Source organism: Sinohyriopsis cumingii, chromosome 4 (genome assembly GCF_028554795.1).
Source record: "Sinohyriopsis cumingii isolate HCF-2022 chromosome 4, ASM2855479v2, whole genome shotgun sequence".
Lineage (NCBI taxonomy): Eukaryota > Metazoa > Mollusca > Bivalvia > Unionida > Unionidae > Sinohyriopsis > Sinohyriopsis cumingii.
In genome coordinates, this window is record NC_142964.1 from 142,654,353 (window position 1) to 142,668,391 (window position 14,039).

The 14,039-nt window shown below is 37.4% G+C and overlaps 1 protein-coding gene across 1 annotated transcript in view; it reads left to right on the top strand.

The window, feature by feature from the left end:
• The window catches only part of LOC149802228 (uncharacterized), a 63,141-nt gene that overhangs the window by 1,765 nt on the left and 47,337 nt on the right, over window positions 1–14,039 (top strand). Inside the window, exons 2-4 of the mRNA XM_089956659.1 lie at window positions 3,065–3,313; window positions 6,949–7,083; window positions 13,379–13,439. Coding sequence (XP_089812785.1) covers window positions 3,127–3,313; window positions 6,949–7,083; window positions 13,379–13,439 — 383 coding nt within the window. The 5' untranslated portion in view covers window positions 3,065–3,126. The remainder of the gene's footprint in view (window positions 1–3,064; window positions 3,314–6,948; window positions 7,084–13,378; window positions 13,440–14,039) is intronic.

Genomic DNA, 14,039 nt, shown 5'->3' on the forward strand with positions numbered 1-14,039 from the left:
CATTGGTTGGTTGGCTGCTGTGATTTTGATGAGTGCATGAATGGTATTGATAAATTGTGTGCAGACAATCAGCAGTAGTTTACAGCAAGTGTGTTAAAAAGTATTTAGTTTTAAGAATATATTTGTCTTTCAATTAACCTGCAAATCAAAGGTTTATTCCTTAATTTCCACTATTTAATTCTGATTTAAAATTCAAGCCATGTCAAGAAGAATGTGATGACTAAATTTATATTTTGGAAATTTATTTACATCGGCACTGATAATTTCTGCTGATACCGATTTTACCGATTGTTCTAATAATTGACCTGATTATGAGTATGGCAGATTAATCGGTACAGCTTTAGTAGTGTGACCCCTGGTATCATGTGACAACCACATTCACATGTTCTCTGCTTGGTGAATCTGGTTTTCTCCAAGTTACTTCAGCTGTGACAGATATCTGGTTGTTTTATTTGGAAAAAACATTTTAAGAAGTTTATGTTCTTTTATTTTTCTGTAAAGATTTCATGGATTTCATTTATACTTTTTATTTGTTTTCAAATAGCAACATTGGAAATGGTTTATTTATGTCCTTCAGTGCATCAGAGCATAGATGGTTGATAAACACACTCTGGTATTTCAGAAATGCTGCCAAGTGTGCCTAAATCATACCTGAATTTTCTGGTAACTCATGACACCACTTCTAACATCAGCATCTTTCTCTTGGGATTTGGCCTCAGACACAGGAACCCTTGGACAAAAGATTTTTCTAGCTCTGGCTTTCTTCAAATATCGGATGTGGCAGATGAATTTGCATACCCCTTAATATCGTTCGTATCTGTTTGCACATGTGTCAGATTCTAGGTGAGTTGCACATCTTGAGCTAGGAGGACTGATTCTTCTGGGGTCATAGAATAAATAAGTTGATGTGTAATGGTCTCCAACAACATATTTGTGGTAGTGTACCTCTCGGAACAAGGACGAATAGTTGCCCCATCTCTCTGTTTGAAGGTCTGGAACCTCCTTTTATGGGTAACTTCAGAATGATTGCCCTGAGTTTGTCGCATTCCTGGCAAAATGAATATTTTTGTGGCAAGATAGTCCTCATAGAATGGTCTCTGCACCAATCTGTAGCAGATTCCCTGTTAAGACTTTGGAGATCTTGATTGTGATAAGGCTAAACAAGGAGCTCTCCATTGACATATCCTCAGCTGGATATGGCAGACAATGAAAACCACGTACAAATATTAATATGATTTAATTTTGGATGCATGAAAATTCCAACAGATGAATTCTTGGCATGCAAATTTTTTTTTTTGTCTTGAAAATTATTTATTTTTTTTCTTCCACAAGGGGCCCCGAGTGGTCTAAAGCGCTTTCCGTTATGGTTTGAGCCTCGGATTCAGCCAATATGGGTATGTGAGAAAGATTGCCAGTAGCTTCTCGTGGGTTGATGGTTCTTTCTGGGGTTTTCCTGGGTTCTTCCTCCATCATTAGTACTGGCCGCCATGTATAGCTTATCGTGTGCTGAAAAATGGCGTTAAACCCTACAACAGCAACAACATGTTTCCACAAAGCTAGGATCAATTAAACTGTGTGCAAGCCAACAAAGTTCAAGTGATTATAATGGGATTATGAAGCCGCATAGGTTAGATCTTAGCAAAGAAATTAAGACACCTGTTGATCGATTGGCAATTCACAGTGATCATTTTTATGAAAATACTGATTACATGTGTGATTTGACATTGTCTTTGATAAACATTACTTATTGGTTTGAAATCGTCTTATAAATCCTTACAAGAATTTGGAACACATTATTATACTTTATATTATTATTATATACTTTATTTAGAAAAATATAACCAAGATTTTAAGACTGTGCTTGTTGGAGGAATAAAAACGTCCCATGTTAATCATTGTAAATCATTATAAAGTTGCCAGTTTTTGTGATTATCATACGTATCCTTTTCCACTGGCAACTTTACATAATTTCTATGACCACAAGTGCCATGTTGCAAATGAGCATGATTCATGACGGTAGCTATTGAATGCTGGTTGCAGTGGGAGTGTGTTTATTTTTTCATCCCTAAAGGATGTGGGTACCCATACCCCCATTTGCAGTAAGTGAGTCTTCCCCACCTTCACCACACCCCACCATATCTATGGATGTCCTTCTCTTCAAGGTAGGGTGGACAGGATTGGCCATGAAACTACTCTGTACATTCATTCCTTGGTCAAGAAAAGGCTGGTGGCCCACTAGACTTTCTTGTATGGATCAGTGACCTGTCACCCTAAGATGACCACTGGTAGGATTATTTCAGCAGCCACTGATTCCAGGTTATTTGTTCTCACTGTTAAGCATGCCTTACTGTGTGGGACTATTTTGTTAATGAAGACGGGGTTAATGTGACATCTTGTGCTTATTTGAATCATTCTTTTCCTTGGGTGATGTTGTGAGAGCTACCTCTTGGCAGTCTCATGATACCATCTCAGTATTTTTACCTTTAACCTTTAGCTCACCTGAGTGAAAGCATTTTTTTGTTGGGCTGTTGCTATAATGATGGCAGACATGGCTGAACATTCTACCATCTTAACAGCTTACAGTAGTGAAAATTCATACCATATGGGTAAATACAATTGTTTGACATACCAGTTTTGTTGATGCCAGCCATATGTCTGTGTCCAGACTTGTAAATTCAGCAAGAAAGTAATTATAGGTAATTTATTACTGTGTTTAAAATGTAGATTTTGGTTTTAATTATGTAATATTTGCCTGGTACTGTTGCAGAGATTCCTTCCAACTTCTCTTTTGTCCTGTGATATAGGTCCAAGTTGCAACAGGATGGTATGCCATATGTTGGCTATGATTTAGAAGTCAGATGGAACAGTTTTTTCAATTTCTACCCAACACACCCCAGTAGTAATTGAAGGAGGGAATAATTAACTTGGACTGGCAACTAGAGTCCCAGAAAAGTAATGTAATGTGGCAGTAGCAAGTAACTGTTGCATCATTATAATTAGTTTATACTCTCACCACCAACCTACATTACCTTAATAAATGTTTATGAAATCTTATCTCTTGTAGGATGAGAAACAGTGACTTAAAGAATTTCTGACGAAACGGAGCTGCTTGGACCCGTTTCTTCCATGGCTCAAGGTTTTGGAAATTTGGGGGAAACAAAACCCACAGAAGTAGATGATGCTGATGCCAATACAGACTTCTGTTCAGCAGAGGGAGGCAAAGATATCAGATTTTCACTAACAGAGCCGCCTTGCACAGGGGGGGACACTGAGGCTGTCGACACCATTGGACATGATGCTGCTACCAGCAAGAGTAAGTTTACTGATTACGTTATTCTGAAAGTCAGCTGTCATAAAAAAGACAATTATACAGGGCTGGAAAATTTCCATGGATTACAGAAAATTTCCATGGATTACAGAAAATCCACATACCTACAGAGTAACTTTATCCTTTCACACTGTTTCCATCATGAACCAAATACAGCAGTAATCATGGATTGTTTGCATTGTTTGGGGTGTACATTCTTTCAATGCACATGTCAAATACTGCAGAACTTTTCCAAAATATCTAATAAATATTGTTTATCAGTTTCTTTACTAATTTGTTATGTTTTGACCCATTGTCCTTTTTATTAAGTTGGTGTGAATACAAATAAACTTTCTTGCCAAAGAACACAGACCAAATGCGTATTTGTACAGGGTTTAGCAATTAGGCCAGCAATGTGAAATTAGTGAAATCAGTGTGACCATAGTCACCCAAACGGCACTGTTTATTTTGAGACATTGAAGCATGGCATTGCCCATTTGCTGTGAACCAGATTTAAGTCATTTAAGTAATCTGCCCATTTCGCTTATTACACTACAGGAAGGGGTGTGTGGTGGACTGGGGGAGAGAGAAGGACGGGATGAGATATCACTAGAAATGAATACACTTATTCAGATTGTTAGGAAGAAAAGAACTAATTTTTAAATATGAAACAAGGCAGTTTCAGTTTTCTCTAAATTTAATTAAATCGTTTGTCTCTGATTGGGAAAATAAATAATTATATTTAGTTTTTCTTATAATGCTAGAAACCAGTTTTATGCAATAAATGAGAACTTGGCGTCACTGCATTTCTCAGTTGGAACAAGTCTTTCACAAATCAGTATCTTTTTAGTTTTAAAGCATATGGTTTTGTGACGACAGTTTCATTCAAGAAGTACATTTTGAAACATTGAAACATAACATTGAACAGTAACTGATAGGAATTGTCCTGATTGACCGTTGACATGAGGCAGTAAGCTGCAATAACAGACGTTAGTGATTAGAGCGTTCGCCTCGGATGCGGGAGGTCATGGGTTAGATCCCCAGCCAAGTCATACCAAAGAGGCATAAAAATGGTGCTGACAGCTGCCTCACTTGGCGTTCAGCATTAAGAAAATCAGTGTTTAGGACTGGTTGGCCTGGTATTAGGATATGTGACTGGGTGGGACATCATGCTACATGTCTGCGGCAATACCCCAGTGCTAGACATGACTATAAACTGCCACATTGCAAACATCATAGTGATAAGACTAAAAAATTGTTTAAAGCTACATTAAAAATCCAAATCGCATCACATCACAATAACGGGCATAATGGCTGACTTCATAGTAAGAATGTCACTCCTCTGACAGCCTGCTGATCATTGTAACTTCACAGAAAGTAACTTTTCCATTTAAATCATTTTGCAATGCCCCAGATAAGCAATGTATCCACATATTTTACTTAATTAGAACAGTTAAATGCCGGATTTTTTTTTTTTCCTTCCTGTATAAGTACCATATATGAAAGCATTTTTTCATCACTCAAAAGATCAATGTTTCTGTGCTTATATTTGTGCAGATAAACAGCAGATTTAAACATCCTAATTTTATTGCTTGGTGCAACTTAACAGTTTTGTTAAAATAAACCAAAATGCACATAGGATGTAAACAATGGCAGTAAGAAGTCCAACTTCTATTGTTGCAGTTGACTGCACTCTGGCTTGTTCGTTTCATGCATTAAATCAAGCATTCAGATAATTTCATATGGACTCTAAAGATGTTGGGAATCTGAGGGGGAAATTTAACAAGCCTGAAAATTTTAACACTTATATTCTCAACCAGTCTGTCAATATCAGTAGTGAGGAGTATTCTCTCGGGTATTATTGATAAATCTGCGGAAACAGACTATTGATGGAAACAAGATTTCATAGGAAACTTGATTTGTGGAGACAATCATTACCATGCTTGGAAGTAATTGTTGTGATACTGAGAAAATGCTGAGAAGTATCCATTGTACCAGATACAGAGTGAAAAATATTTGGTCATAGGGTGCAACAATATAACAGAGTTCCTGGGTAGAAAGAATGTCGCCAAGGATTATACGAGTGCAAATAAATTGATTTCTAAAAATTATCATTTCAGATTGAAAAATACCCAGATACTTTATTAAAAATCTAATTTGACTAAAATTAATTTTATGAGTGAAAATACCCAATAGGTCCAAAAGTTATCTGGTGCACTGAGTTTGTTCATGACTTAAATGGTCACTGGTCAATACAATAGATGCAGTTTAGAAAATTGTCATGCCCTCTGATGAACAGTGTTATTTTTTTTTAAGGTTTGTTGAATAAACTTTGGAAAGAATTATGATGTACACTGTACATGTCATAATGTTTCATGTTTTGATCATACATGTACAGTATAAATAGTACAGCATTTGTAATTTATTTTCAAGTAAGCCTGCCTAGTATCTACACCATCCTGATGCAGTCACAGTTGTGATGGGCAGGCTATGTAGCTTACATGCCAGACCACCGGTTTTCAAAAAAACTCTCTTATGGCAAGCATTGAACAAGGAAAACTCAGCAAAGGAGGACAGATAAAACGATATAATGACATCCTGAAGATGTCATTGAAGAACTCTGGCATTGGCTATGACACATGGGAGCAGACTTCCCAGGACAGGGATGTATGTCACTCCTCTATCAGTAAAATTGATTGCAGCTTCCGAGGCCAATAGGGGAGCTACAGCAGCACAACGAAAGCAGGCCAGGGAATCCAGAGCCAGTAACCCTACCCTCTGTGTTGCTACCATACCATATCTGCTATGATGAATTTGATAATGTGCATGATTCATGCATATCATTGAGGTGATCTTGCATCAGATTGTCGAATTTGTTACCAGTACGGGGGGTGTGTGTGCATCTTTCTGGTCTAATTTTGATCCGACTTAGAATATGTGCTTATGTCATTAAGATCTGAACAAGTGGTGCATTGTCTTGTATCCGATTGACTCTTCAAGTCCTATATATCTGAGCAGATTTTGATTACACCTGGTTTCTGTAGTCAAGATTGTGGTTGGATTTAATAATGAATGAATTCCATGGAGATTGATAAATAATTTTGTATATCATCAGCTGAGCTTGTTACTAGTTGCCACTTGGAGGCCATATTTCTGACCCAGTTCTAAACACATTTAATAAGCAGAATAAATGATACTCATAACATATGCAAGTGAGCACAGAATGGTATGTTAAAAAATATATACAAGATCAGATCATGCTAAAATTGGGTAATTTGCTATATTATTTGTACAATATAGGTAGGCAACAGCAAAATTTTATATATGTAATTGCAATGAACAAGACCCGGGCAGTGTGCTTTCCACTTTATACAATCTAGATAGATATATCTGCTATTATTAATTTGCCCATTTATATGGGTTATACTTTTGTAAAGTTCTTTAAAAATGCAAGTTCAGCTGGTTTGGAATGAATTGCACATTAGGATTGAATGGTTTTAATTTGAACTCTTAATTGGTAGATTAATTAATTGATGGATGGATGGAGAGAAATCTTTGAGAAAATGAAAGATGTTTGCACTTGAGACAACCAACTTTATACTTAATGTAGTAAAGTGTTTTTTCTTTTTTTTTACTTCCAGGTAAGAAGACAGTTAAAGTAATAACCATATTACCACCACCACCATTTGCAAATCAAGATAATGAGAGTGAAATGCCTTCTTTAAGTGGACGTCACAAGCTCTGTATTTTGCCTCATTTCCGGCATATATTGGAAGGTAAATAAATGAACTGTATGCCTGACAGACATTCTGTACTGTAAATAAATGAACTGTATGCCTGACAGACATTCTGTACTCCTTGATCTGTCAATAAATGTTAAGATTTTATAGATGGGGATAATTATGTTGTCAAAACAAAGATTAGTTGGACATGTGCGTATATCAAATTCAAAATTCAACATAACAATATCAAATTTTTGGAATGCATTTTGCCCATATACAAACCTTACCCAGCTGTGAACAACCAGATCCGCTGTCAGATAATATCAGGGTTTGTTCTACTTGTTTGATTTAAGGTTTATAGTGTGTTGAATATTGGAGTATTTAACTTTTGAAAACAAATTATATTTATGTACTGTATTTACTCGCTTATAAGTTGAGCCCAACTGCAAACTGCACAGACCCAGATCTGCTGTTGCATAATGTACTGGCAGATCTGGGTCTGTGCAGTTTGTTAGGAGTAGTCAGCAGAACAATTAACATGGACCTTGATCTGCAGGCACATTATGCTATGGCAGATCAGGATCTTTGTTGTTTGTCGTTTGACTCGACTTATAAGCGAGTATAGATGGTTGGTAAGGGCCCTGACAAAGCAGACTCACTTCAAAATGTATAGGTTGGTGTCCATTGTCTTGCACTACACAAAATTCATCCTCATTCTTCATAATATACCAAATCATCAAGTGTCCATAAAATAGTTGTTGAATGAATATATTGAAATATCAAATTTACATAGACTCTTATCAAATACACAAAAAAGATTATGTTTGTCAGTCTGTTTTGGGTATTTATAAAGAACTATATCATGATGCAGCTGTTTGTAAAGTCTTATCAGTTTGAATAACATATACTAATGGCTGACTAAAGAAAAAAGGCAGAGAGGATGAGAGAACAGAACTGTAACTAAGAAAATTCTGTAACTGTTTCCTAATTAGGGTAAATAATTAACTGGTGAGCAAATTTGACATCGGGTATGGATACCATTTTGTTTAAATGAGTGCACAAAATTTGGTCATATTTGTTGAATGTGAAAAATCACGATCAAAATTGCTACCAGTCTGTGATTCATTGTATCCACCATGGCAGCCAACTTGACACGTTATTGTTGCTGAATGGAAAGTTGTATAAGCATGAGTGTTTCACTAGGAGACTTAATGGTGTCAAGTTGGGTTTAAATTAAAATTGTGCTGATCTGAAATCCAATATGGTCAGTATGGCAGTCATTTTGAAAATCTTGTTGCTATTCCTTGTAAATCGAAAGCCATGTTGACATTTCCACCAGGGTACAATGTCTAGATGGTCCAAAGAGAAAATGACACCAGTCTGTCATAAAGTATGGCCTCTGTGGTGGCCATCTTGAAAATCTTGTTATTGCTAGTCCTCCTGAGCAGAAAGTCATTTTGACATGGGGTTTTCTCCATTAGACTAAATAATGATATCACATTGGGCCTGAATGAAAATGGTACCTGTCTGACTGACTGCAAATATGACTGCCATGTCAGTCTTGAAAATCTTCTTGTCACAACTGTTCTTATGTTGGTCATCATTGAAATGGTCCCCATCTGATGCCAGTCTAGAACATCTTGTTATCTTTATCCTACAAGAATTGATGGTCATATTGACATCGGATTTTCACCAGAAATGTGAGATCTAGTTGGTCCGATAAGAAAATGTTGCACCACAGACATCCAATATGGCTGCCACAATGAATATTCTGAAAATTTTGTCACTAATGTTCTGCTTCATGAATGGTCATATTGGCAAGCTTGAAAAGTATTCCACTGGTGTCTAGTTTGTTCTCAAAGAAAATGGTGTTGATCATGTATCCAGTATTGCTGGTACAGTAGATCATGTTCATGGGGAATCAGACTTTAGTGATGATATTCCTGTCTATTCTGGAAACTTCATCTCAAGGCCAACTTCAGGACCTAGTGTGAGCTCTGAAGAAAGACCATGTTGTCACATTGAGGAAGATCATGCCTCTTTTTACCCGTGACAGAGAAAGCCACTTTCATCCTGAATAAAGTTGGTTATTCATTCTGCATATTGGAAAATAACCCCAGGCCAGATGAGTGTGCTTTGTGTCTCAGCACTCGAAATTAGGACAGTTACCATAAACATTGCATATGAGTGAAATGGTTCTCTGTTGTTACCCATCCATGGGATGATAGGCAAGTCCAAATCTTCAGCTTTTATCTCAAGAGTTCTTTCATCCTAAAAAGCTCATATCGATCTGGTTGGACCTATAGTCATGGCTCAGCAGGTTACATTCCCATATCCTTTTACATTTTCGTAAGGACAATGCTTCTCACTCTTCCACTGGATTTGTGAGGGAAAATATTTCCTTTCCAAAGCCGCTCCCTAACACGTGGAGTATATTCTTACGTCAGGTTATGTAGAAGCCGTCTCACATACTTTAGGGGACTTGAGATGGTCTCTTTAGGGTCTTACGTCACATGTGTAGGCTCAAATAAACAGTAACACAAGAAAGAGTAAAAACAAGATGCTTTGAAAAATATAATAATTTCTTTCCCTGGAAAAATTCTGTAAAAATTTAAAAAAATATGAACTTATGGTTTCTGATAGCTGGAAGATCAAGATGGCTGCTATCGCTTAACCGGCTTGAAGCAGATGTTCCGATTTTTTGTGCTGTTTTCGTGATATTTGTGCTTGTCATCTGTCTTTGTCTACGTTATTGTGTTCATTATGTCTTGGCTGTTCAGTTCGTATGTGTTTCATCTCCTTGTTTTGGAAACTAGAACAATTAGACATTTTCTCAGCTGTCTTGCTCCACTACTACAACTTCACATGTTTTTGAACAAACTGCCATTATGTGATACTCGCCAGTCAACCTGTTTATGCTATGACGGACCCTCATAAATTGCTTTACGTGACCACTCCTTGGCTCTCCACATTGTGCTCTAGACTAAATGAACTGAGACTACATTCATCATTACCTAAATGTAAACAGAAGCAAAAAAACAAATGTTTCAAAGCTGGCCGGCGTAGAACAGAAAGAAGAATTCCAGTTATCTCCCTTATGCCCTTTCCGGCTCAACAATTTAAAAATTCGACCTTTATTTTGATAACCTAATTCAAATCCCAATTAATTCATCAACCTTTGTGTCAACTATCCAAGAGATACATATGCGTATTGCATTATTCAATGCCCAATCAATAGGACCACCGGAAAAGCGCACAGAAGTAGTTAATTTTATCAACAACCAGAATATTGACATCTTTTTCCTGACGGAAACATGGCTAAAAACATAAGGCAATGAGCCCAAGTGTGCAGATCTAACATCCACTGGTTACTCCATCAAGTCGTTCCACCTAACTCTGGTGGAGGTGAAATTGCTGTCATCACAAAGAACTCCATGATCAAGCGTCTTCACCACACCACAATATTCTATTTCGACCACACATCGTTTGAACTAGTCCAGACCACACTCACATTGGAGCAAAGGTCAGTCCATTTTTTCTGCCTATACCGCCCTCCTCCTAGTAGAAAAAACAAGCTGACTGAATCTCTCTTTTTGGTGCAGTTTCCAAATCTCCAGGACTATGGAAATTCAATAGGTGGCAACCTGATTATTCTTGGAGATTACAGCTTTCACTTTGACTGTCCCGGAAGCCCAAGCACATCAAAACTCCTAGATTCCATCAATGTTTTCAACCTCAAACAGTCAGTTAACCAACCCACCCATAAACAAGGTCACATTTTAGACTGGATTCTTCATAGACCTGATGACAACATTCTACGGTCCTCCCTGGTATCCCATGAACTTGCATCAGATCACCTCTGCATTATATGCCATCTTGACGTATCAGTCCCTAACCCTCCACCTTTATCTGCTACTAAGAGAAACCTCCGTATGATAAATAGAACCATACTAATGCATGACATCCAAGCTAACCTAACAACTTGCTTACCTCCTACAGCAGATCAACTCAATAACTGCCTGTGTTCTTTGCTCGACAAACATGCCCTAGCTACCAAGTGCAGAGTATCAATTCAAAAGTGTTCTCCATGGTATAGCAGTGTTAGGGACCAGCTTCACCCTGCTAAAAGAGACCGCTGTAAAGCTGAGAGGCTTTGGCTTTCCACCAGACTCACTATTCATAAGCAAATCTATGAAGCCGCTAAGAAGAATGTCAAAAATATAGTCCATGCAGCGAAATCAGCCCACTACACTACTAAGATCATGTAAAGTTCCAGCTGCAAAGAGCTCTTCGAGATCACTAACAAGCTAATGTCAAGGAACAAATCTACACCACTTCCAACTACCTTCTCTCCAGTTGACCTACTGAAAATGTTTGCATATTTCTTCCGTGACAAAGTACAAACCATTAGAGTTAAGCTTGACACCACAATTTCAATTGACTTGTCGTCACCATACAGTTGGGATACAGAATTTGAGCGGCAACCATTAGCAGCATTTGAACCTATCTCTATGGATATCGTACGTACAATCCTGATGAAGAGTGCACCAAAGTCATGTGAACTTGATCCAATTCCAACATCACTGCTGCTTGAGTGCTTAGATCCAGTATTGCCTTCACTAACTGATGTTATTAATACCTCTCTCTCATCAGGAGAATTTCCATCATTTTTCAAAACTGCCATTGTAAAACCTCTGCTGAAGAAACCAACACTAGACCATAACGATTTAAAGAACTACCACCCAGTTTCTAATCTCCCATTCATATAAAAAATCTTAGAAAAAATTCTATCCCAGCTTGAATCTCATCTGAATTCAAACAGTCTATTTAGCAATGTACAATCTGCATATCGCCCTTGCCACAGTACTGAAACTGCTCTTCTAAAAGTAGTTAATGACATTCTCTCTGCTTTGGATAGCAGAAAGATTACAGTCCTCACCCTCCTTGATTTGTCTGCAGCATTTGACACAATAGACCATGATATATTTCTTCACCGTCTCCAGCATGTATTTGGCATTCATGATACAGCCTTACTGTGGTTCAAGTCCTTCTTGGCAACAGGACACAAATTGTGTCTGCAAATGGAATACACTCCAGCCCAGTTAATCTATGTTGTGGTGTTCCACAGGGGTCTGTTTTTGGACCTGTTCTCTTCATTCTATATTCTCAACCGCTCTCAAGTGTCATAGATCATCATCCAGTGTCTCACCAATTGTATGCTGATGACACCCAAATATACAAATCTAGCCACCCAACTTAAGTTGATGCTACCATTCAGGGTGTAGAGAAGTGCATTTCTGATGTGAAATCATGGATGATATGTCACAAGCTGCAGATGAATGATGATAAAACGGAGGCCATTCTGATCACAACACAAAGACTTTCTCATTCACATCCTTTACCTCAGACAGTAAATATCATCAACACCAACATTAAATTCACACAATCAGTATGAAACCTAGGTGTTACTCTGGACAATACTCTCACATTGCACCAACAGGTCATGAACATATGCAAGGCTGCATATCTTAAGCTGAGATGCATCAGCTCCATTCACAAATATCTTTCAGTTGATACCACAAAAAACACTTGTGTGTTCATTAGTACTTTCAAGACTGGACTATTGTAACTCAGTTCTGTCTGGTTCATCTCAGTATCTACTCCAGAAACTTCAAAAAGTTAAAAACACAGCTGCTCTGTACCCTACACTGGCTATCCATTCGATCCAGAATCAAACACAAAATTTGTTCTCTGTGCTACATTTGACTGACGGACTCTAGTCAACATACCTATCTGACCTCACCCATGTGTATACACCAGCAAGATACATTCCTCTTCTGACAATCGTATACTCATTATTCCCACTATGTAAAGAAAGTCATATGGACAGCGTTCTTTTGCATACCAGGGCCCAGCAATGTGGAATGAATTGCCCACTGAACTTAGACACAAAGACACAGTGATCCCATTCAAGAGTACTCTCAAAACTCACTTAGAATATCTTTTTATTTGAGATTTCAAGCTGCAAATATAAATATAGAGTGGGGCTGTGATTTTGTGTTTGTTGATAATAATGTCTGGCCCTAAATAGCTTAAAAAATATTTATCTTGCTTTGATTTATGGATAAAGGAACCATTATGTTAGTTTTCTGGCTCAAAAAGAAAATCCCCGACTTCCACTTGACCCCCTGCCAAGTGACTAAATGGACAGCCTCTAAAGGTGTAACTCTCATTGACTTGTAATCATTCTTTCGAATTAATCTACATATATATTATCAACAACTCTAAATGTGCCTCTATTGCAAGATGATTTCAGTTTATGAGTGTGCTATTTCCATTTTTTCTCTAGACTGTGACCTTAGTGACTGTGAAGATGGGTCAACATCCTCTGTTTATTGTACAGTCAAGAGGTGAGGACAAATATCAGATAGTTTTTGTAAAGCCGACCATAGCAGAAGCTTGTTATAGTGATTGTCCACTCTGTATTGTGGACATAGACACAGAGGTCAATAGATTTACTGTCCACTACAAATAGTGGATGTCCACTAAATGTGGATATCACCACAATCTAGTGGAACACCAACACATATTTTATTGTAACTGTAGTGGGTTATATGGCACCCTTCTTTGATTTTATTACATTTGCCCCATGAGTAGTCAGTTAGATGGTGTCTGTTTCATACATTTACCTGCACAAATTAAGTAATAATATTGTGGTATTTATCAATGACTAAAATAGGCATATACACAGATAAACGTGTTTTCTAAAGAAAAAATACCATGTTTTAAATTTTTGAAATATTTAACTGCATTTTGCATCACTATTTTTGAACACTATGTACCTGCAAGCATGCATACATGCAGAAAATTTCATTTTGTTCTGCATCACTTAGTACCTTCAGTGTTCTTTGTCAAGGAATATTTCATAAAAGTGTTTATTGCTTTGGTTATTATTTTGCGTGTTTCCCTTTAATTTCCACACTATTTCAAGATGCACTTGAAAAAATTCA